The sequence below is a fragment of the Fundulus heteroclitus genome, chromosome 17 (assembly GCF_011125445.2).
Source record: "Fundulus heteroclitus isolate FHET01 chromosome 17, MU-UCD_Fhet_4.1, whole genome shotgun sequence".
NCBI lineage: Eukaryota > Metazoa > Chordata > Actinopteri > Cyprinodontiformes > Fundulidae > Fundulus > Fundulus heteroclitus.
The window spans coordinates 20,411,043-20,435,960 of NC_046377.1; the positions used below are offsets into that span (position 1 = coordinate 20,411,043).

Here is a 24,918-nt window from a genome sequence, read left to right on the forward strand (position 1 = left end):
TGTACATACTGTACAGGCTCCTGACAAAATGTGCAATCAGGCAATCAAATAAAACACAAGATCACGTTAACAATCATGTTATAGCAACCGGAAAAAAGTTAATCAATAGCCTCTCAACATGAGTTGTAAATCTAACTTAATATAAAATTCCTTGCTGTTACGGAATACAGATCAATCTCACATTTCTCTTTCACATACAGCCATTTAACATTTTGTAAGTTAATCAGTAGAATTCAATCCCACTTGAGGTGTTTACAACACTGACATATTCAGCTTCAGGGTGACACTTGATTAACCATAATTCATTGATGATGTCAGATTAGACAGATTCTACACATTCAGAAACAAATTAATTAGTAAAATAAGTTCAAGGAAATTACATTTTATTAAAATGTGGAAGCTTTTAGTTTTGTGCCACACAATGACAACTATTTTGATATATTTTGTTATTTATTCTTTCTAAAAGCCCACTAAATGCTATGAATAGCTTCCCAAATTTTAACAACCCACCCATAAGCTATTTTTTGTGGTCAAAAGAAATTAAATGAAAAAATTAAATGCCCTTTGTTTTGATTAGAATGTAAATCATTCATTGGAAACTGATGTGCTGGACTAGGGACAGATCTAAAACAGACAGAATGCTGGTCCCCAAGGACTGGAGTTGGACATGCCTGATTTAGGGGCTCAGGAAAACCTTTTGCAGGTGTTTTTTTTTTTTTCTTTTGTTAATTAGCTGATTCGGGTGTGACACCATGAATTTCAAATGTTTAACGCTTTAACAGTGATATTTTTGAGAGTATGTATTTATTATCTGGAACAATCTAAATTTCGAGAAATAAATGCTTGGAAATTTTTGCTCCACCTGTATGCAATCATTTAAACCCATAGCCCAAATAAGTTTCACTATCTCAAATGTGTGACAAAAACAAATCATATTCCAAGTTTTTGACATGTGCTGCTTGCCCAGAACCGATGCGCAGTCATTTGGATCCGCCCATCCAGCTGTTGTGTGCTCCCCGGCCGGTTATTTCAGGGGAGCCGGATTTCCCACAACACCTGCCGCGATGGACCCACTGGACGGGTTCGGTTCTCCTCTGCGGATGGAGGCTGCGGCAGACAGCCGGTCCGCTTGGGCCCGCTTCTCCTCCTGGCTGGAGTGCGTGTGTGTGGTTACCTTCGACCTGGAGCTCGGGCAAGCCATTGAGGTGCGTTAGCTTAGCATCGCTAGCACCAATCTAGGTTTGAATTATCTGCGATTTTACATTTAGGCGACTTTGTAAAATAACCCGATTTTGTTAGATAAAAATAATCTATACTGTTAAAAAGTGTAACAACGATTCTTCAGTTCGGCGTCGTTAGTAGGTTAAAAATGAACTCCCTTTTAAATTATTTTGTCACATCTGTTCTTGTAAATAAGGTTTTTGATACGCAGAGTCGTTAAATGTGCGGGGTTTATGAAAGGAGCCCAGTGTTTATTCATTCTCTCTGTGCCTTTTTAGCTAGTTTATCCTCAGGACGTGAAACTCACAGAGAAAGAGGTGACTATTTTTCATACTCTTACCAGAATAAACCAGATGTCCCGTTAATTAATTATTCCATCACTGATTGACCGCGCTGTTTCTGTTCGTTGTCAGAAATCCAGCATCTGTTACCTGTCCTTCCCCGATTCCTACTCAGGTAAGTTCAGGTAAAGATGTCTGCAGTACTGATGAGTACGGACTAAAAGACAGAGATGCACTATATTGCCTAAAGTATTCGCTCCCATGCCTTGACCCACATATGAATTGAAGTGACATCCCACTAATCCATAGGTTGGTGGTCCACCCTTTGCAGCTACAACAACTTCAGCCTTTCTGGGAAGAGTTTCTGGAGCATGATTATGGGATTTATTATTATTATTTACGTTTTTTCCAGAAGTGCATTTGTGAGGTCATACACTGATGTTGGACGAGAAGGGCCGGCTCCCAGGCCCTGTCCCAACGGAAACGAAATTAGATGTATCCGCAAAGATCTTTAGGCTACGTTCACACTGCAGGCCAAATTTATTCATATATATATATATATATATATATATATATATATATATATATATATATATATATATATATATATATATATATATATATATATATATATATATCTATATATATATATATATATATATATATATTTGTTTTTCTGTGTCCGTTTACATTTTCAATTATATGCAACTTGTATGTGATCTCTTGTGTGAACTGCATTCATGCAACATGTCCCGCATGTGCAGTAGAGGACGCGATGACATCATACGTAGCAAGCGTGTTCAGTGTTTGCTGACGTAAACATGGGCTGTAATGCTGCAGCGTATCTTGCGTTCTTTAAGTTCTTCTCCAACCGGAGCCAATATATTACCAACCCAATCCTTTTAAGAAGGTCGAAAAGAAAGAGCCAGATTTTTGGCAATGACGTTTTTGTGGGGCAGCAACAGCAATGTCCGTACAGAGAAACGTGTGGGTGTGGAGTCGAAGCCAGGAATGGTGGAATAGTGATGTGAGTGGCTTTACTGATACGGACTTCATTCATAATTTTCGAATGACAAAGGCAATCGTTATGTGCATCTGTGACGTAAAAATATATATGATAAGTGTCAATGACGTGTAAGTCGGATGAATGCGACCTGGCCGTACAGACACAGGTCTCATTTGAAAAGATCAGACGTGTATCGGATTCAGGACCACGTATCCAAGCGGCCCGGGTCGTGTTCGAAAAAATCCAGTTGTGTTGTTCAGACTGTCGTAAAAATATCAGATCCAGGTCTCATATGGGCAAAAAAATCATAATCGGGTCACTTCAGGCTGCAGTGTGAACGTAGCCTTAGGCTGGCCACATGGATGCTGCATCTTGGGAGACCGTAAACAATAATTTTTGAAACTGGGTCCCAGAATGGTTGTATTTAATTTTTCTGTGTGTATACGCGCAAGCCGCGTCGTTTCTTAAACGATGCCGTCGTAGTGTCACCTCTCTCTATAGCTACATGGTCTGTACTCTCTCAAATAAGATGGCGCCGTCCGGTGTTGCAGCTTTGTCATGGCTGTTAGAGCGGGCTGGTTAGTAGCATTCCTGGACTCTTCCTTTCTGTCTGATTCCCTGCCATGGTGCTGTGTTTACCTCACAATGAGTTGTCTGCATAGGCCCAGCGTTTGTTTTTTTCAAATGTTTCTTTGGCTGTGTCACAGCGCCATCAATGGGCCTGGCATACATACTACAGCCTTTTTCAGTTGTGCTGCATCCTCTCACTTTTCCTTTATACGTTTATGATTAATCCCCAAGGTGTTCTACATAGAGTCAAACACGGTAAATTTTCAGAGTGGATACTATCAGGTGCTGTTGCTTCTGCTTTGTTATACCTCTGACTGGGGAGTATTTAGACGGGAGGAAATTTCACGACCAGTTGCACAGGTCGTCTTTAGAGTTCATTCCTGAGAGCGACCAATTCTTTCACAAACAGTCTGCATGCCTAGATGCTTTACTTTTTTTATACACCTGTGGCCATGAAAGTGACTGGATCACCTCATTTCGTTTATGTGGATGGGCGAGCGACTACTTTAAGCAATACACTGTGTGTTTGTGCCACAGAGGTCACAGGGAGTTTTCCTCTTCCCAGGGTGCCTTGGGGACACTCAATTCACTTTCAGATTACGCCAATCAGTCGGACGTCAGTGTTTCAGAGACGACGTGTACAATAGAGACGCCCCCGTCACGCTGCAGGTGAGTTAACCTGAGACCAGACGCACCTGCAGTCAAGTATGTTCTGTAAACGGTCTGTAAAAACCAGCTGTGACGTCTCCTCAGAGGGAAACGGCACATTTCTTTGGCTATGTGTACTTCCGTCAGGTCAAGGATGTCTCCATGAAGAGGGGCTACTTCCAGAAGGTAATCACACTGTTCTCCTCTATTATGCCTGACCCTTGTTTTGATGTGGTCACCCGACGATGTCTGTAATGTGACTTTGCCTTCCAGTCCCTGGTGTTGGTGTCCAGGTTGCCGTACACACACCTGTTCCACTCGTTGCTGCAGACCATAGCGCCAGAGTTCTTTGAGAAGCTAGAACCGTTTCTGGAAGCAGGTGATGATGCTTGCATCATTTAAAACTATCCAGTCAGGTTTTCGGGGGTCACACCTGACGTTTAACTCTATTTCATCTTCAGTGTGCAATGAGATCGACCAGTGGCCTCCTCCCACACCTGGACAGACGCTCAACCTGCCAGTCGTGGGTTCTGTCTTACAGGTAAGTGCAGCGGAGACGTGGCTCACTGGTCAGTGGACCAAAAAACTGTGCTAGGGGGAAATTAAAAGGATCTAAGATCTTTTTTTGTTGTTGTTTTTTGTTTCAGATTAGAATCCCTTCAAAAACAGACAAACCGGGAGGAAGTCCAGTCAGGCAGATAACTAAAGAGGTCAGACATCAGTTCTCTCACCTTGTTCCTCTGTCTCCCAGCTTCTGATAGTAATACAGAGCTTGTCCTTTTTAGAACCTCCTGCCAGCTCCAACGCTGCTGCCGACCATCCATGAACTGGACCTCTTTAAGTTAGTGCTGCTCCCTGTGGATGTTGTTGTGAATTTTGCTAAAAAAATTGCTCTCAGTCTCTCCATTTTTCTCCTGTATCCTTCTCAGGTGTTTCCAGTCTGTTCTGATTCACCTGCAGATGTTGTGGGAGCTCACGCTGCTGGGGGAGCCGCTGGTCATCATGGCGCCGTCTCCAACAGGCTGCTCAGAGACCGTTCTGGCTCTGGTCAGGTAGTTCATGCAGCTCCTGGCGGCTAATCGGTGAGCCTGCTTTACGTTCTCATGGTAACTGCGACTGTGTGTCTTTTTTTTTTTTTTATAACTTCAGCTCCATAAGCCCTCTGAAGTTCTGCTGCGACTTTCGACCCTATTTTACCATCCATGACTGTGAGTTCAGGGAGTACACCACCAGGACACAGGCTCCGTAAGTCATCTGAACATCTGGATCTCATCTGTACGGATCATTTTTACACTCGTGTAACGGCACTCCTACAGCACACACTTTCGACAGGATCTGTTTCAACCTCCTGTAGTTAGACACCTGGAACCACTGAGCTATATTATACACGGCAGTGCTAATCGCCCGCTGTTAGAGTCGCTTTGAAGCCACCAGCCGCCATATTGGTACTCCCTATTTCCCCCCAGTAACTAGGGAATATGTGCGCTACAGCATCGAATAACGAGGATTTTCTCATGTTCAGGGGGGGCTTAAGACTTTTAAAATGTCAAATGCCAAACTATCAAGTACTGAGAAAGTCAGGTGCTGAAATATTTAGCATTTTTTATATATATCAGCACCTAATTTCCTAGTAGTTGATAGTGTTAGTACATCCACTGACTGTAGAATTACCTGTGAAACGTTTTCACACAGCCAGAAAACTGCTTGTTGTTGCAACCAAATCCTATGGGATTCTGTGAGAGTAGGGAGTAGCAAGATGGCGGCCAGTGACCTCAGTTTTTTGGCAAAATCAGCACTCCAGTGTATTATATAGCTCAGTGCCTGGAACACACAAATGAACTCCTCACCTGGAGCAAAGAGAGAAACAAAACATCTGGACCAATATATGTAACAGCCCCACATTTCACGCGTCTGTAACACCCCTGTAGTAAATTTCTAAAAGCCCACATCCGGATGCCATTTCCCCCAGCACACTCTAACAACATAATCCAGAAAACCACCTGGATCATGCCACTAAAGCAAACAGCTGAACAACACGGCTAGATCACACCTGCACCACTCATCCCTTTTTAACCTACCAGTGTAACACACCTGATGTCTGTGAAACGCACATCTGCTGGTGAATAACACAGCTGGATCCAATCTGAACCAGCCATCCGCGTCACACTCCTGTACCACACTGCTCGATCGCGCATGAAATTAACAGCTTAACATCATATCTGCAACAGATTCCTGAAGCAAGTAACGAGAAGGAAGACATTCCTAAAAAAATAAAAATAAAAACACTCTCACACACTCCTAAAACATACCTTGAACACACAGCTAAACCACACACCTGTATCTCATCTTTGGCCCTCTTATCGCATCCATAGAGCACAAATCTGAAACGCACCTGAACCAATCACCAAATATTACATTGATGTTATACACAGTCCTGGGGTTACACATCTGGATGACATCTACACTAGTCCCCACCCTCTTGTGCTAATGTAACATTGCCTAAGCATGTCCTGGTAAAAGTTTTTGCAACTGTATCAGACTTTTTTTTTTTTTTTTTTTTTTTTTTTTTTTGTTGTTGAAAAATTCACTTGGACCCAAACCACACATGGCACCATCCCCCATTTTTTCATCCTTCTGTAACACCCTCTCAAACCAACTCATAAACACCCCTGTAACACACACCTGGAGCCCACAGCTGAACCACACATCTGGATCTCGTCTGTCACCATCAGCCGTACCGTACTCTGCTTAAGCACAACTAGAAGACGGCTTTTGGATCTCCTTTGTATCTGGTGCAATTGCTCCACACAGCTGTATCTCTCATTTCTCACTCTTCCTCCTTCAGTCCAAATGTGGTTCTGGGGGTCACCAACCCGTTCTTCATCAAGACGTTTCAGAACTGGCCTCACATCGTTAGACTGGGAGAGATCAAGATGGCAGGTAGACCATCGCTCTCTGTGGCAGCGTGATGCAGATCAGACCTTATGTTGAACCTGTCAGGTTCTCGTAGCGCTAATTAGCCCTGGATGTTGACCGTAGTTTCATGGGATTAAATGTGCATTTCTGCTCGTGTCCAGGTGATCTTCCCAAGCAGGTGAAGGTTAAGAAGCTGTCCAAACTCAAAACTCTAGACACCAAACCAGGTAAGGTGAGTTGGCTTGTCTTTCTGCTGTAGCTGGTCATGCCTGCAGCTTTCCGTTGTCTGCTTGTTTGTGTGCAGGGATCTACACGGCCTACAAAACGTTTCTACACAAAGACAAAATTCTTATCAAGAGACTGCTGAAGGTGAGCAAATGTCCATGTTTGGTCTGTCTGAGGAGGGATTAAAGACCAGCGGCTCAGTGTTTCGTTTTTTTTCTCGCCGTTGACTTGCAGGGAATCCAGAGGAAGAGGCCGTCAGAGGCTCAGAGCGCCATCCTGAGGAGACACCTGCTGGAGCTCACACAGAGCTTCATCATTCCCCTGGTGAGGAGATCGCAGACGCAGATCATTCCTGCAGGTGAAGCTTTGTCAGTAAACCCTGTGTTTTGTCTGACAGGAGCGGTACATGGCGAGCCTGATGCCTCTGCAGAGATCTGTCACGCCCTGGAAGGTCGGTTCGTCATAGCTGCTGATCTCAGTCATCAGCTGGCGACTTGATGCCTCTTTGTTTTTTTTTTTGTTTTTTTTGTACAGACTCCTCCGCAGGTTCGTCCCTTCAGTCAGGAAGAGTTCATTTCCACTCTGGATCACACTGGCCCTCAGCTCACCTCCATGCTCCGAGGTGATTGGATGGGTCTGTACAGGTGAGCCACGCAGGCGGCAGGTTGTTGGTGGGTGTGTTGTACGGCAGGTGGCGTCTACACACCCATCCATGGAGTGTTGCCATTTCTGGACCTGTTGTACAGCTGTATTGGGTATTTTAGAAATGATGCGGTCAATAGCTTCTTATTTTAAGACATTATTTACAAAGTGGACCAAAGACATGGGAAAGAGTCTGGTTTAGTCTTCTTCCAGGTATGGAAAAGTATTGTAATACCGGTCAATGTTTTTATTTTAACTCTCTTCCTAATTACTTTTTGAAACCTAAAAATCTTAACCTGGATATATGAATCAGAGTCTGGGTTAGATGCCAAAGCATTGAAAGTGATTTTTATGCTTTGGTTTCACTATTTGAATGCAGAAATAAGACTAAATAAGATACTAATCTATGCTTTTAGAATACATTATCCTGCAAGAAATACAAATTCTTCAGAGAAAACGATGGGCAATCTTGCAAATGCTGGAAAACAGCCAGTCCAAGTTGGGTCAAGAGAAGACGGTAAATGTCCACAATCTTCCTAGAACTGATTCAAAACATATGAAAACGTAACTCTAGAACAACGTTGGATTTAGAAACGAGAAGCTGTGCAGTGACTGGTTTTCAGATTAATTAGGAAGTGGAGGCCGTTTTTGTTTTTTTGTTGGTGTTGAATCATGAACTTAATTGATGTGATGGAGGCCAGCAGAGCCTTAGATGATGTTCTGGGTACCTCCAGGAAGTCCTGGATAAGTTGTCTATGCACACATGGAGTCATTTAAATAATGGCTCTTGTGGTTCTCTGGAGTCCCAGATCCTTAGAAAAGGCTGTAAACCCCTTTCCTCACTGATTGGTGCCAATGACTTTTTCTAATCTCTTCCTGAATATCTTTAGATCTGAGCATGAACTAAATAAAGAGTGGCTCACTTCATGCTCTCAGATTTTAATTAAATGAATGTAATTTAGGCTAATGTAAATTAAGGACCTAAAAAAATCTACATATTAATTTTTTCTGATGAGAAAATTACTGAAACCTTTACGCCTAAACTCTGTAAAAGCTTCCGGTAAAGGAGCGGTGAGGAAAAGTGAAGGCATGGCAGGTTGTGAGGAGATCGGCTTTCCCTCTTTAAAGGTACATAAACTGACTCAATCTTGTGAAATGTTCATTTTTTTTCTTATTAATTTTTTTTTCTTTTCTTTTCTTTTCTTGCTCAGGAAATTTTTCAGGTCCCCCAACTTTGACGGCTGGTACCGTCAGCGCCACAGAGAGATGACGCAGAAGCTGGAGAGCCTCCATCTAGAGTCGATCTGTGACGCAGTGAGTGTCTCTCCTCACCTTCAGTATCTGAACCTGAAACGTTTCCAACCCCTAACCGTGACGACACGTCTATGCAGGACCTGCTGGGCTGGACCAAAGACAAGTCGGAGGTGGAGATCGTGGACCTGATCCTGAAGCTCAGAGAAAAACTGGTGAGGGGATCAGAATGGGGTTCTGCGTGATGATTTGGACGTGTTCATGCTGTATTCGCCCATAAATGTCTTCTTCCTTTTATTTTATTTTTTTGTGCCAGATCAAAGCTCGCCGGCAGCATCTGCAGGTTAAAGATGGAGTTTTGGACAAACTGGAGGCTTTCATAAACTCCATGGTCGGCTCACTTCCTGAAGACCTCCAGCCGGTTCTGAACACACGCTGAGGCCATCAAACACAACCGTCTGCTGAACATTTCTCCTGAAGACGTCCCGACGCCACAAAGAAGCCCGAACAAGGCAGAAGTCTGAAGAGTTGAGTTTTCATGGCTTTTTTTTTTTTTTTTTTTTTTTTTTTTTTTTTGTTCACTACTCAGATCATCTTGGTTTATTTATCTAAAAAGGAAAGTCCAACAAACCATGAGGCCGACCCAGACCCAGAACAGAGCCGTTATTTTTATAGGCTGACAGAGAACTCACCACACTGACGTGCTGCTCTTTATCCTAATGTAAAATAAAACTTGAATCTTGTTACCTCTTTTTGTTTTGAAGTGAATTAAAACACTAAAACTGCCCTTTTGGTCCAGATCTGCTTTTTATAAAATTCAATTTCTCTTGGTGCTTTGATGACATTTTTCTTTTTCACTTACTATCGAGTAATAGAAGTCCTCGTTTACTTTTGTGAAAGTTTTATTAATCTAGATTCAGTTGTTTTGTCAAGATCATTTGTTGAATCATTTCTCCTTATCTGGGTCCAGTTCTGGATTAAACCTTTATTTAGGATTCAGGTCAAGGCCCTGGATTAAACCCAAGTCATTTCCTTTAGGTAAAGTTCTGGATTAAATGTCAGTCTAGATGCATCTGTGGATTAAATCCTGTTAAACTATGAAGCTCCTTTACTTAAGGTACTTAAAACTATTTCTGTTCGTATGGATTCTATTAGTCTGTGTCTAGTTCTGGATTTATTCTGGATCCAGTTCTAAATTCAACTCCATAAAATCTGGACTCTGATCTGTTGGTCTAGAAATTGTTCTAGATTAAATTATAGCCATGTTTTAAACTTAGTCTGCGTCATGTTCTTGATTAAACTTTGGTAGTCTAGCTATAGTTATGTTCACATAAATACAAATATTAGTCTAGATCAGGGGCCCGTTCTTCGTACGTTGCTTAAAACATCTGAGATCAAATGAGACATCCAAGATAATATCATCCGGCTAATCATGATCCGGCTAATTGGGTTCTTCCAACACACCTGTTGTTTATGATTAGTATGGCTGGATTGAGTTATCTGATATAACTGCGCGTTCATGCGTTTGTTTAAAAGGGGAAATGTATCGATAGTAGAAACATTGATCAGCAGCGCCGCTATTGGCTGTTCAGCATGAACAAAGAACGCCCACAGTTTTTCTCCCAAGCAGAACACGAGCTTTTAATGGAAGGTTATGCCGAATTTGAGTCATTAATTAAAACGACAGGTAACACCTCAAAGTCTGCTAAAGCCAGGAGAGGGCTGGTAAAAAGTAGCAGACAAATTGATGCATAAATGCTGTCCATGGTAGATGTTTCTATCACTTTCTACAATATGTATTTTTGTATTTTAATAATTTCATATTTACTTTGTTTAAATCAGAGCTTCCCCGGGATGATCAGTAAAAGTGAAATAAAAGAATATTCTACAAAATAGAAGCCTTTAATTATTCTGTATTTTATAAAGCAACTTCTTCCCCTTTTTTTTTTTTTTTTTTTTTTTTTTAAAAGCCACTGTTAAATTATGTGTTTGTTTATAACAGCCACCAAGAAAAAGGCTGGAAAAAAAACAGGTTCTTTTTACTTTTGTTGCATGAGGCATGTTTCAACCTTTTCCTTTCACAAAATGACACAGGGTGCCATCCGTTCCCTATATAAACAGCATCTTCAACAAAAAAAATTGTGTTTTGACCTGAATAAAACACAAATTAAGAGGAGAAATTGAAGTCCACAACTTTAAAAAGAGAAAAATTGCACTAGGGATCGAGTTGATTCAAAAGGATGTTCAGAGTAAATTCTAAAACACCATTTGACGGCAGTATTGCTGACTTTACATAACTATCGCATATTGCAGGCAAAAGATGACTTGCTGGCTTTTCTTTAAAAAGAATTGTTTAAATAAAATGACAGGAACTAAGCATTATTTGTTTTGTCTTTTATTAAACATTAAAAAAATGGTGTTCCACAATTCTGTCCCTTCCTGTGCCACTAAGTGGTCCAAATGCACTGGCTGGACAGACTTCCCCATCTCCTCCACTTATAAAGCTGCGATCTAATCCTGTTTACATGAAATAAACCTGCTCACGAGCAGGTTTAAATTTGTGCACATGTTGCTATGACAACAAGTGCAGGATGACTTTCGAAGAACCAAACGATCCAAGATCATGCCAAATCATCAACAATCAAATCCAGCTGAGTTAGCGACGTACGAAGAGCGGACCCCAAGTTATGTATAAGGCTCTGTTAGTCTGGATTAAGATGTGGATTATGCAGCTCTAATCTAGATCCAGTTTTGGATAGTTTTTTTTTCTGCCAAGGTATTATTCTGGGTTAAATTCTGTTTGTGTGGATCTAGTTCTGCATTGTGATCCATTACTTTTGGTACTTTACACAAATCTGGTGACCTTTTTATTTTCTGGAAAATAAAATTTAACCGAAATGAAATGCTTGTACTCAGACAAGGTTTTTAGGTTTTATGGTCATCAAATTTGGTTCAGAAAGCATAAAGACTCAATCTGACACACAAAAAATAGTTTATTTCTCAAAGAGAAGCCAAAATATTTAGATTCGCTGGATTAGATCTTTAACTCTTGTCACAGTGATTCAGTCACGGTCGCAGGTATGGAATCATTCAGTGAAACCCGGTCCGTTTGTCTCCATCCTGTCCCTCCTTGGGGTCTTCACCTCCGTGCGGGGGCCCACCAGGCGGGGCCCTGCAGCCTCGTGACGTCGTGTTTCTCCTGTGGGCTGAAATGCAGGATGGTCAGGATGGCGTTGAGTGTCTGCAGCCGCCCGCTGGCGTCCTGCAGCGTCAGGAACTTGTAGATGACGTTCTTCAGGTACTCCAGGTTGGCCCCCTCTCGGCTCTGGTCCCGGACGAGCTTGTCGAGCTGCCCCCGCAGCTCCGCCGTCTCCTCCTCGTGCCGCTCGGCGTTGGCGATGAGCCTGGCCTGCAGCTGGTGCAGGTCCTCCTCCAGTCGGTTTTTCTGCCGCCGGAGGCCGCCCACCTCCACCTCTTTGCGTGCCAGCTGCTCGGCGTACAGCAGCAGCGTGGACTCGGTGGGCGCGGCCTGCCGCAGGGCCTGGCTGACCGCGTCGCCTTCGCAGTCGGGGCCGACCTCCTGCAGGCCGTCGGCCATCGCCGCCTCGCTGGTGTCGCGGCTGCAGCTGAGCACGGCGCTTCGCAGCCTCTCCAGCTCCTGGTCCTTCTCGTCCAGCAGCGCCATTGTCCTCTCCCGGTGCTTGTGGAGCTCCGCCTCCAGCCGCTGCAGCTCGTCGCGGTGCTGCGCCTCCGTTCGCTCCAGCTCCTGTCTGTGAGAGTGCTGCAACGCCGCCGCCTGCTGCTGCCGCTCCTCCAGCTGCTGGCAGTGCCGCGCCTCTGCCTCGTCACCCTGGATGCGCAGCGTGATGTACTTCTCCCGGAGCTCCGACAGTTGGTCCCGGACCTCCTCCAGCTCCTTGGCCTGGCAGCCGTCTTTGGCGTTCTTGTTCTTCAGCACCACCTGGGCACGCAGCTTGTAGCGCTCAAACTCGTCCCTCAGCTGCTGCAGCTCCTGCTGGTAAACCTGCGCTGCGGTTCTGTCCGACCCCGGCTCCTCCACGTCCTCCTGCGTGTTGGCCAGATCCTGGATGTTCTGATCTGGGTTCCTCTGAGCCGCCAGCACCAGCAGCTTCTTCACCGTCTGCAGTTTATCCTTCAGAACAGCCACGTCCAGCTGCGACTCGTCCAGACTGAGGTCTGTGCTCGACCTGCTGGAGGCGGCGATGGCCAGCGTCTTGTTCTCCGTGTCCAGCTGCAGGATCCGGTCTCTCAGCCTCTGAGCCGCCTGCTGGTCCCGCTGCTTCGCCTTCTCGCAGGATCCCAGCAGCTCCGACAGCTCCGAGACGTGCTGCTCCAAACCCGCCACCCGAAGCTCTGCAGACTGCGCGCGCTCACGTGCACGCTCCTCTGCCTCGCAAACCTGCAAAAATAAACACAAGCATGAGACTCACGTGCAGCGCTGCCAACGGCTTTCCTCTCTGGGAGGAAGATTCAAAGCTGATGGGGTGAAATTTTGTAAGATCCCAGAGGGGGCTGCTCAGGGTGGACGTCATACACCATCCTATTGGTTGGACTGGGAACCCAGCTGGAAACTGTCCGGTCTCCGTTTCTGTTCACCTTAAATGCGACTCGGTGACGCTCGGACCATTCTGCAGTGGTCTGGTGTGTTAAGGAGGAAAAAGGAGTCTGGCAGGAATCGTCTACTCCACAATCTTACAAAGACCAAGGCTGTGGTGGTGGACTTCAGGAGGAAAGATTAGGGTTTAAGGCCATCAACATTTTGGGTAAAAGTAGAGGTGATTAGGTTTGCACATTAACAGCAGATTAAGACCAGAGCAACAACACGGGCACTTTTTCCTGAGGGTTCTTAATAGAGCAGAAACCAAGCGATGATGTCCCTGCAGACATCTAAGACGTGACTCTAGGGAAGGATGCAAAAACAGGCCTGCATACACGGCAGCACTCTTAGTCAGAAATGCATCTTAGAGGTTTTCTGATACAATGAAAATCTAATCTTTAACATCAGAGTTCCTGTTCTTTCTCCTGTTCTTTCCCCCCCACAAAGGTGACGATTCATCTTCCTACAACACAACAGCGACCCAATCACACAGCCAAGACAAGAAAGAAGTGGCTTCAGGAGCAATCTGTGAATGTCGTTGATTGACCCAGCCTGATCCTGGACTTTAATCAAATCAAAAGACCTAAAAATATCTGACAACCCTGATGAGTTTATGAAGGATCTGTAGAGATGAGTATAAGTGCCCCAAACAGGTAAAGGTGCTTCCACAAAGTACTGCGTGAAGGCGGTTAAAATCCATGTATTATCTATGATATTTGTTTGTTTAATCTTAATAAATCTGCTAAAAGTTCAAACCCTTTTTCTCTTCGTTGTTATTGTATTAAAAAGAGAATTTTGACAGAAAAAAAAAAATCATGTAACATCAAAATGTGGAACAAGTGATGTTTTCCAGATGCAGAGGATTTAAATAAACTCCCTCGTCAGCACGCTTTCTGTAAACTAGCCCTGACCTCACCTTCTTGGTCTCGTTGTGGATCTGCTGCTGGAACGAGTTCTTCAGCTCTTGGAGTTCCCGCTGCAGCTCCTCCACTCTGGGATCTGGTTTCTTCTGCTCCTCCTCGGCAGCCTGCAGCCTCCTCCGCAGCTCGTCTCTCTCCTCCCTCACCTGGTTAAGGTGTGCCTCCGACTCCACCCCCCGGTCCACAGCCTGCGAGGAGGCCAGGAGGGCGGTGCTGGCGTCGTGCAGACGCAGCTCGGCGTCCTGCCGCAGGTCTCGCTCCTGCTGCAGGAGTCTCTGCAGCTCCCTCAGCTGCTGGGCGTGGTCTCCCTGCTCCTGCTCCCTTTCGTGCTGCTGCGTGATGATGCGCGCGCGGCCCTCTGCGACCTGCTGCTGCAGAGCGTGCAGCTCCGCCTCCTGCTCCGACGTCACGGCGGCCAGACGCTCCTGCAGCTCCTGCACTTCCTGCTTCAGCTGACGCTTGTCGGCCTGGAAGCTCGCCTCCATCCGAGACTTCTCCTGCGTCACGGTGGTCAGGGACGCAGTGAGCGTGCCCAGTTGGCTCTTCAGCTGGGCGATGCGGCGGTCCGCCTCCACGCCGGAGGGGGTTGATGTTTGCTGTTGCTCCGCCTCCATGCCGCTGCTGTCAGCGTCAAGCTGTAGAGACAATCATCATGTCAGAGAGGCGAGGCAGCGACTCAGACAAAGTGTAACAGTTAATTATGTCGTTGACGTACCGTAGACCTCTGACCCGGGTCTCCCTGCTCCTCCTCGCTTTGCTCCCCCCTCGTGGTCTCGCTGGCTGCATCCACAGACGCTGCTGTGTCCACGCTGTCCTCGCTGTGCAGAGAGCAACCGTCATCCAGCAGGTCCAAGCGCCTGGCAGTAGGCGGCTCCTGCTGCTTAAGGTCCAGATCCTGAGTCACGGTCAGGACCTTCAGACTGGCTTCCAGGGCCTCCTTCTCCTTCAGAAGACTCTTGTAGGCCCGGACTACATCCTTAAAGCGGGTCTGGTACTGGACCAGCTGCTTTTTCTGAGACTCGACGGTGTCCAGCAGCTCCTTCCTGCTGGGACCGCCGCCAAAGCTCATCCCGAACTTCTCCATGTCCAACTCAGTCCAGGTCAGACCGCTTCCATCGTCACACAGAACTCATCCAAGTCTCAAGCGGACACGGCTGCCCTCGTATGGAAGCTAAAAGGGAGACATGTTTCATCAACTATCTGGATAGGTCCTTTTTTTTTTTTTTTTTTTTTTAATTGAATTTTCTTATAATGGTACATAACATGACCATTTATACATTTTCTTTTCCCATTCTTTCCCCCTTTCCCCTCCCTTCTCTAAAGTATCATCCTGTCTCTTCGACTTTCCCTCCCTTCAACCCTTCACTTATTTATGAGGATAGACATATATGTGTCTCTATGTCTCTATACATATACTAATGTACTTCTATCCTTATGCCTTTAACACAATATACATACATACAAACACAAAAAAAATAGAATAAAATAAAAAAGAAATAAGTAGAATGTATACATTCGTACGCACACACCTGTACATACACACATATCTACCTACACATATATACCTACATGAACCATGAACCCATATACTCCTCTATATATGCATACGTGCATATACACATACATATATATTTACACATACGCACATACATACTTAAAAGAAAAAAAAATTATTTAATACTACTTAAATACCATTAATTCTTAGTACTAGAAGTACCCAAAATAATAACCTGAGTGGTATATTGCTTGCAATTTATCCATCAGCAGTTGTGACTTATTTTGATTAAATCATTGGATAGGTCCTTCTAATAATCTAATAATCCATAGTGCTGCATACAGGTCTGTAAACCTGGGTACTTTTTATAAATCAAGTTCTGCTTGTATAAATTCAGTTCCAAAATAGGTTCTATTAGTCTAGGCAGTTTGTCTGAATTTAACACTACTAGTCTAGCTCCAGTAGTCAGGATCCAGCTTTAAATGACATTCTTTTAGTCTTAATCTAGGATTACGTTTTGTAGGCTGCAAATAGTTTTAATGTCAAATTGAGTTCTTCTAATCCGGTTGTGGTTCTGGATTATTTATGGTTAGTTTGGACCTAGTTTTATTATTTTATTATTTGGACCTAGTTATTCTGGATCCAGTTTTGCGTAAAGTTCTGTTGCTTTGGGTAATTTTCTGAAATCTTGTTTTGTTCGTCTGAATTTTGTGTGGCTAGCCTGGATCCAATCCTGGATCTAGATCCGGATTAATTCTGTTAGCGTGGATCCTTAAAGGGTCACTTCCTGGTCCAACAATTCAGACTGTAATCTAATCTAGTTTAAATCCTGGTTAGACTAAGTGAGGCAGAAAATTTAGAACTTTAACATCAACAGGATTCCACATTCAGGCACATTATCGTTGCAGAAAAGGAAGAAGACGGGGGAAAAAAAACAGGAAGCAAAAAAGCTCTCTTTTATTTCCGTTGATTGGTTGTGACTGTTTTATTTACGATAAGCCGTGCTTGTCTTATTATTTGTTTAGATATTATGCAATTTTCAAAATATCATTTGCAGAAATGATGACGTTTGACTTTAACGTTAAAACTTTACCGTCCACCAGCCTGCCTGCTGGATCCGGTTCTTACCTGATAATCCAGCTCTCCGACACAAAGAGTGGCTTTTAATGCGTCGGAATCTCAGACTAACTAAACGTAATATAATTATCTGTCAACACCCAATCCGAACACAATAAACCATTCAGTAAAAATCCTATAATCTTGTTCCTAACTCGAAGCTCCGGCTGTCAATAGCCGCCATGTTCTGCCACCGCGGAACTGACCGGGCAGAGAGAGGCGGGGAGTTAGTGATGCGTTCATGGAAACCACGGAAATTGTAAATACAGTTTTAGATTGCTAATTTCTGTCTTTACAAATCCATTTATGTTTACGTCCGCAGAAGACAAATTTACTCGGATATTTTTTAACGAGGTGGCGCAAATTGCAGCTAATAAAATCGAACGTACAAGCATTAGATTTAGGCGGTTTAACTTTCTTCCCGTGGACCCAAATCCGTCTCCCGTCGTGTAGCTGTCAATAAAGTTATTTCAAAGTGATGACGTCATTTATTCCGCGTTGGCCTGGACGTGGCACCAAGGAGGAGCAGCGCCCACAGTTCTCTCTGATCCGGTTCTCCTGCCCCTGTTATTCGGTTCTGACAGCAGCCTCAGAAGGCTAAGCGCCTAGCAGCTCCCACCCTCGGCTTGTCGTCTACCCAGGCTGCCTCTCTGGAACACCGCGCTTGTTAAAAAAAAAATGGGTCTGACCATCTCGTCTCTGTTCTCCAAGCTGTTCGGAAAGAAGCAGATGAGGATATTGATGGGTGAGCGCTGCGGCTAGGCTAACTAGCTAGCTCCGAGCTGACCGGGCCGGTGGCTGGCTGAAAGCGTACTCTATAGCCGGACTGTTGCTATTAACGAGGCCCGCTTTACGCTGTCCACTGGCTTACGGTCCGGCTGGTTACGGTTTTACTCCCATTAAAACAGAAAACCGATAAAATGTAAGCTAACGGGTTAGCATATGCTAACGACCAGAGGTAAACGGAAGGACCGGTAGATCTGTTTAAACTGTCCGATTGTCGTTTTCCGTTAACCTTCTGAACCTGTCAGAATTTATAAAAATCAAGATGACGTCAGAGGTAGTGTGTGTGGTTTTATTTTAAGTTTCCGTGCGGTTTTCTCTTTGTAGATCTAGTCGTAGATCTCGTTATCTACATATGACTCCATCCTTGAGTGTGTATCAGTTCTGGATCCACCTTTTGTTGCGTGGGTCCAGTTTTGTGGTGTTGGTTGAAATCCACGTCTGTGTTCTGGATTTGTTTTTGGTGCTCTGGGCATTTAGAGGTTTTATTCAGGTCGAAATAAGTAAGTTATCTCCGTCTAGATTCACTTATCTTAGTTTGTTGATCCGGTTGTGTTGCTCTGGATTTACTTCTAGTACTTTGTGTCCATTTTTATCAGTCTTGTTGATCCATTTTTTGTTTGTTTTAAGTTTAGAGAAAATTCTTTAGTCTCAATAATTTTATTTCATCCACTTCTCTAACCGCTACTTTTTTATTATCTAGTTGTGAGAGTCTAGGTCATTTTCTGATGGACTGTCTCTAGTTGATGTTTCTAGATATTCTTATTTAAGCCAGAATCCGGTTTCTGTGGTGTCCATTGTTTTGGTGTCCAGTTGTGTTAATTTGGACTTTCAGGATCAGTTTTGGGTTTTCCGTTTACTTGAATCCACAGCTGGGCCAAGTTGAACGAGTCAGACTCCATCTCAGGTAACCTAGGCGTGGTTTTGTTGTCTGGACCCAGTTCTGTTTATTTTCTGGATGTTTTGAATGCCCTTCTAGATCTGTTGTGTTCTGTCTCGACCCAGCTTCTTCCATCTGGATCCAGTTTCTCGCTCTATCAGCGAATCTTTTCTGTTCCTCTGGAGTCAAATTAGTCCAGTTCTTCTAATCTGGATTCAAACTTCGCCGTTGATCGTTTTGGAGTTTTAATCAGCACGATATCTCAGTTTCAAAGGAGTGCTTGAAAGCATTATTTGGAACGATAAAAATATTTATATTGCTTTCCATTTAAACTCTCCTAGCCAATGTTATATTGGGGCGGTAGGATAGACGTTCAGTCTTTAATGCCCACACTGACATTGGTCACTGTGGAGATAGAAAAGGAGCCTTAATCTATATAGATGTTTTTTTTTTTGGTATCTGGCTCCACTTTGGGACCCAGTTGCATGAGTTTAGGTATTTTTCAATTCTCCTCATGTTGGTCAGAATCCCTTCCTGATCTGGTTATTTTCTATGCTGTGTAGATCTAGTTTTTGTGAAACTGAGTAAAGTTTTTAGCCTAGACCTGCACAGTGGAGAAAGGAGAAAGTGGGTGGCACTTATGCTTTCATCCCTTTTTCATCTCTTTTTTTCAAGATTACATGTGCTCTCCACCCTGCAAGGATAAGTGGGAATGCATGATGGATGGATTAAGGTCTCCGTCAGGTTGTTGTCATCTAGATCTACTTCTGGATGATTTGTTGTGGTTATAGTAGTCTGAATCTAGTTATGTTCTTCTGGATTCACTTTTGATTTAACCTAGAATTAAATCCAGCCTAATAGAAAAGGATTCAGTTTTGTTGTCTGGATCCGGTTCTGCTAATATGAATCTATTTCTGGATCTTTTTGTTGTTGTTAAAATCACAACTGCATTTTTTTTCTTTTAAAGGAGTGAAATAACTTTCTATTTAACCTAAAGACTTTCCCTGACCTCAGTTCATCAACGTTTTCTCACATCACAACCAGACCTCAGTGTGGCTGGCTGCGGTGGATTCATCTGAGCAAATAAAAATAAAAAAAACAACTTATTCTTTATTTCTCTATTACATCTATCATGTTTTTGGTCCAACAAACTGTTTTAAAAATGTGGAGCTTTTCAGGATCCTGAGTGAAATGTTGCACAAGTTGCAATAGAGCTGATTAAAAAGAAAATGCTTATGCATTACTTGTAGCGTCCCACAGGGGTCAGTATTTGGTCCAAGATATTGTTGCATAAAGTCGGCTAAAATAGTGAAATTAAAACAAATTTTATCTAATTTTAGTTTTTTTTTTTTTTTTTGTTCGAGGGGAGTGTAACTGACTTGCCCTGTATGATTACTGTGGAAATGTGTTATTGTGTATTGGATTGTGCAATAATTTAGGTAATTCAGTATTTTAAAAAGGGTTGATTTTCATCATTAATCAGACATTTTCTACATCTTCTTTGTTCCAGTGGGTCTGGATGCAGCTGGAAAAACAACAATCCTGTACAAACTGAAGCTCGGAGAGATCGTCACCACCATCCCAACTATAGGTAAGTAAACAATCATATGGAGGAGCTGTGTTTCCTGTTAGGAACCACGTCCAAGCAGTAAAAACCATCACACGTGCACAGGCCGTCATCCAGGCAGCTGATGGATCAAAGGTCAAATGTTGGTTATTGAAAGGCTCTTTCAGTCTGTTACTGCATTGTAGCTTTTTATAAACTACAGGTTTATCTTTTCTCCCTCAGAGCAGAATCGGATTAGGATTCTTGCCGTCCATTAGAACTACAACTTTTTGCCATCTCTTTAAGGGACTTTAAAGCATAGGATGAAAAATATTTAGCGTTTTGGAGCTTTGTATACCTTGACACCGGTAACCAGCTGATGCCTGCCTCCATTGTAAGCTGATATGGGAAAACACAGGCACATCAGCACCTGTAAAGGAAAACAAAGTCTTAAGGGAACACATGGTCAATAAGTCAGGTGCTTCTTGGAGCTTCACATTGGCCCTCAGAGTCCGGAGAACGACACATAAACCAAGCTCCCTGACTGTGACAATGATTTCTAAATCATCCACCCATTTTTCTGCCACACAGTTTCCTTTCACTAAACTTTCCATTGATATGCGTGGATACAGAACTCTATTTCCAGACAGATTCAGCATCAGAACTAAGAAAAAAAGGCCAAGTCTGTCTCAGAATGAGCTCTATGGACACAAACTAATTTAAGATGTAATTCACTTGTTATAATGCCAACCTAACAACAGACCTTAGGAGACTGGGATTCTTCTGCACGCTCAGTTTTATTTAAGAGCATGAATAAAAAGAAAGCCCAGGACCAGAGTGCTGATATCTGAGCTAAGGGCAATGAAGGAGTTTTTGGGAATAAGCAAAATCTTCCAAACTTCCGGTTGTAAAATATGAGGAAAATTTGGGTCATTTCAGGATTAAAAATCTAGATGGCGAGCTGAGATGGCTGCAGAGCTGCTGGTTTCATCTGAGGGTATAAAAATAAGTGTCATCTGCGTTAATGTAAACGCTGGTTCTGGACAAGTGGGTTAGAAATGTTTCTATTGTAAAGTACAGAAGGCCGCTTTACTGCACATGCTCAGTGAGACGTTTACCTGGCGTGGCTCTAACTAACACCTGCTGTGTCGGCGTGTCTCAGGTTTCAACGTGGAGACGGTGGAGTACAAGAACATCTGCTTCACGGTGTGGGACGTCGGTGGTCAGGACAAGATCCGACCTCTGTGGAGACACTACTTCCAGAACACGCAGGTATGTCAGCAGGCCCTGCAGACTCCACAGGCTGATACGGCTCATCGATTCAGTCTGAAGCTCGTCATTGATCATTTCTTACAACAACAATAAAATCACTAGTAGGGTCTCGGGGAGTTTTTGTGACATAACAAGACAATTTACTGATGATAATACTTTACTGTACTGTCATAGTAAGACGATCAGCCTCTTTGTTAGTGGATGATATGTTTTTTTTTTGTTGCTGTCACAGTTTGTTCTTAAACCCAAAACATGACTGATGTTTCTGACATCGATGATGTGGATCGGCAATCCAGACAGCTGCTATTGATGTTGAACACGTCTGGTATTGATCGGTGACAGTTTTTCTCCTGCAGGGTCTGATCTTCGTGGTGGACAGCAACGACAGAGAGAGAGTGGCAGAGTCAGCCGAGGAGCTCTCCAAGATGGTGAGTGATCAATCAGTCTAAACACCCCGATCAGCCTCGTCAAGGTTTCCAAGCGTTTTTGGTGACCTCACACGTCACATGACTCGGTCTCCCCCTCAGATCCAGGAAGACGAGCTGAAGGACGCCGTCCTTCTGGTGTTTGCAAACAAACAGGATCTTCCCAACGCCATGGGTGTCAGCGAACTCACCGACAAACTGGGCCTGCACAGCCTGCGCAGCAGAACCGTAAGGATCGATTTATGCATAGCGCCTCTCTGACAGGAACCAGGGGAGGTTTGAACATCTAAGCTGTGGGGTGTTTATCACAGGATAGTATTTAGCCCACACGAGCAGCTTAGACAGTTATGCAGTGAGACCAGAACCCACAGCACTTGCATCACACAGACATGAACATTTCAAATATATTATTTGACAACTGTATGCAAATGAATTTGCTCTGGAAACAGTTTCCATCTCAATACCAACACCAGTAAAGCTCTTCATTTTAGCTGAGGCTTCATTTCTCACTCATTCTGCGCTTTGCAGAAATAATTCTGCCGTCTTAAATGTCAAATTTCTTTGACATCAATGGACTTTAATTACATTTTTGGAGATTTAATACGATAGAACAACGCAAAGTTGTCAACATTTGTGAAGTGGAAATAATGCTATCAGTCATCACTTAATTTTGCTCCAACTATCTTCCCATCAGCTCTGACTAGCTTCCCTGTCTCTGCTGGTGAAAGGAAGCCCTGCAGCATGATGCTGCCACCATCATGTTTCGCTGTGAGAATGCTGTGTTCAAGGGGAATATGCATTATCGGCTTTCTATAACACGCAGCATATTACATGAAGGCAAAAATGTTCAATTTTGGTCTCACCCGACCAGAAGGGATGAGAATTAAATATACATGTCCAGCAGATTGTCCTGTCAGGACAGCCTCCTTCAGCTGCAGCTGGGGCAGTGCTGCCTCCTTGTGGTGGCAAAGTGCATTACAGACTTGGGAGAGTCTGAAAAGGGCATAAAGATTAAATAAATAATTAAATAAGTTAAGTTCATAGGTATTAGAGTCTATTTAAAGCATCGGTGGTATTGACTACTTTGGTTGTGCAATAAAAAAAAATCAGGCAAATGCAACTATTTCCCCCTCCTTTAGTAGCACTGGTGCAACAAACATTTCATACTTGTTCCTTCCTCTTGCATCGGGACCCTTCAAAGGAAGTGTTAAAATGCTGTAAACATTTAACTTTGTCAGATACTAAAACCAAGACTTTTGAAAGTCTAAGAATAGTCTCTATTTATATATACTGTCACTGTCGTGGAAATGTAGCTGTGAAAACTTTAGGTGCACGACTGTTATCAAATCCTAAAAAGTTACACAACCCGGTTAAACCAGAACACAAAGTTATTCTGAGGTTGTGGAAAAAAAAAATCAGATTTTGGCTCCGTTTGGTCTGACTTGCTTGTTTGGTTTTTGTTTCAGTGGCACGTCCAGGCCACCTGTGCCACTCAGGGGACCGGTCTCTACGAGGGTCTGGACTGGCTGTCCAATGAGCTGTCAAAACGTTAGACCACCTGACAGGAAGCAGCAGGCGGATGTCACCGACTGACGCCACCGTGTACAAACCGAGGAGGAAGACAAGGAGCATTTCACAAGACTGTTTCTGTTTTTTTTGTTTTTTTTTTTTAAATTATAAATGTATCTGTAGGAGGAAGTGATGTCATGGACTCTGGGGTCACCTGATTTCCCATCATCCTCTTCTTCCTCTTCTTCTTCTTTTTGATCTGTATGTTTTCTTTTAATCTGTTCGTTTTAACTCCAGATCATGCGATGGGGATGTTGTAGGGAGAGGAGACGGGGGGGAGGGGCAGGGCTTACCACAGGTGACAGTTACCTGGTCACGTGATGACTCATTCCACAGAGCCGGACCCGACGGCCTCGTCATTCCTTATCAATGTGAAGAAGAAGAAATGCAGACGCAACAATGATGCAATAAAGGTTTTTTTTTTTCTTCTCAAGTCTGTTTCCCGTCTTTCCAGGTCGTTCCTAAGCACATATTCCTACTAGAGAAGCGCTGATCAGGCTTTTCTTGGCCCACGCTGACTTCTAGTAATTTCTGTGCACTCTGATCTGCTGTTCTGAAGGTTTTGGTTTTATTATTTATTTTTTTTGGAAGATTGTAACATAAATTTTAAGTTGCTGCAGGTTCCTTGATAGAGGTGGAGCTGAATCCAGCAAATATAAGGGTTTAAAGTAAACATTCCTAACCTTCATCTATGGACTGTAATGTGGGAGTTCCTCTTAGACAACTTTGTCATTTTGTATGTACAGAGTGCATACAGAACGAAATTTAGTTGCATACAGCATACGACAGTGTAAGGGATTGCAGGTGGAATAGGCAGCATTACAATATAAAGTGCATCAGTGATCAGAATGTAACACTACAGGAGAATAAAAAAATCAGTATAAAGAAGAATGTTCAGCCATTGTTTATGTGCAAAATAGCAAATGGATAATGAGAGTTCAGCAATATTTGTAGTGCAAAATAATGATGCAAATGTGATGCAGAGTCCAGTTCAGAGTTCAATAGTCTGGATTTTCTGACTGTGGTTCTGCTTCGTTAGCCTGATGGCATGGTTCAGGTTGGCTCTCGCTGTCCTCAGTGCCTCCTTGTCACCAGACTTGAAGGCTGAGTTCTGTGCTTTTAGCGCTTGGCGAACCTCCTCAGTCATCCTGGGTCGTTGGTTGGCTCGGGTAATGATGTTCTTTGTGGTGCTGACGTCCTCAATGCATTTGTTGCATCTATTTGGATCCTTTAATGAATTGGAGGGGAATCATTTTTTGTTTTTGAATCCCCCCTAATCAGAGCTGACTACATAATGAATCTCTACTTTTGAGTTACAAATGATCCCATATAATTAGTTCTTGACTAAAATAAAGAGACGTGAGTTTTGATTGCGGTGTAGTATAAAAACTCTTTTCAGAATCAACAAACCAAAGTGGAGAGTCTGTTCAGAATCAGACACTTTCAACATAAGAAATTATTTGATCAAGAATCCGGACTAGCGCGTTAATCTACTATTCAGCACACTGAATCAGTTCAGGATGAATTTATTCAA

The 24,918-nt window shown here is 43.4% G+C and overlaps 3 protein-coding genes across 4 annotated transcripts; 2 read left to right on the plus strand and 1 right to left on the minus strand.

Annotated features, from left to right (window-relative positions):
* The first annotated feature begins 962 nt into the window (after positions 1 to 962).
* dennd6b (DENN/MADD domain containing 6B) lies at positions 963 to 9,546 on the plus strand. Of its 2 annotated transcripts, none has more exons than XM_036149025.1 (20): positions 963 to 1,205; positions 1,500 to 1,538; positions 1,635 to 1,677; positions 3,644 to 3,747; positions 3,832 to 3,912; positions 4,000 to 4,105; positions 4,188 to 4,267; positions 4,374 to 4,436; positions 4,512 to 4,567; positions 4,656 to 4,778; positions 4,876 to 4,971; positions 6,572 to 6,666; positions 6,804 to 6,869; positions 6,947 to 7,011; positions 7,102 to 7,191; positions 7,265 to 7,318; positions 7,402 to 7,511; positions 8,721 to 8,823; positions 8,901 to 8,975; positions 9,074 to 9,546. In XM_036149025.1, the coding sequence occupies exons 1-20, from the start codon at positions 1,065 to 1,067 to the stop codon at positions 9,197 to 9,199; spliced, it is 1,716 nt and encodes a 571-aa protein (XP_036004918.1). In that variant the 5' UTR covers positions 963 to 1,064; the 3' UTR covers positions 9,200 to 9,546. The 2 variants fall into 2 exon arrangements, with proteins under 2 accessions (XP_036004918.1, XP_012706022.2); XM_012850568.3 differs by having other exon boundaries at positions 968 to 1,205; positions 9,077 to 9,546.
* Positions 9,547 to 11,733: 2,187 nt separating this feature from the next.
* gcc1 (GRIP and coiled-coil domain containing 1) lies at positions 11,734 to 17,134 on the minus strand. Its single transcript, XM_012850563.3, has 4 exons — positions 16,922 to 17,134; positions 15,014 to 15,469; positions 14,295 to 14,933; positions 11,734 to 13,180 (listed from the first exon to the last, which is right to left on the minus strand). The coding sequence occupies exons 2-4, from the start codon at positions 15,380 to 15,382 to the stop codon at positions 11,900 to 11,902; spliced, it is 2,289 nt and encodes a 762-aa protein (XP_012706017.2). The 5' UTR covers positions 15,383 to 15,469; positions 16,922 to 17,134; the 3' UTR covers positions 11,734 to 11,899.
* A 279-nt stretch (positions 17,135 to 17,413) lies between these two features.
* LOC105916194 (ADP-ribosylation factor 4) lies at positions 17,414 to 23,812 on the plus strand. Its single transcript, XM_012850565.3, has 6 exons — positions 17,414 to 17,654; positions 20,083 to 20,163; positions 21,281 to 21,390; positions 21,747 to 21,818; positions 21,918 to 22,043; positions 23,282 to 23,812. Exons 1-6 carry the CDS (start codon positions 17,588 to 17,590, stop codon positions 23,366 to 23,368), a joined length of 543 nt encoding a protein of 180 aa, XP_012706019.1. The 5' UTR covers positions 17,414 to 17,587; the 3' UTR covers positions 23,369 to 23,812.
* Positions 23,813 to 24,918: the final 1,106 nt, after the last annotated feature.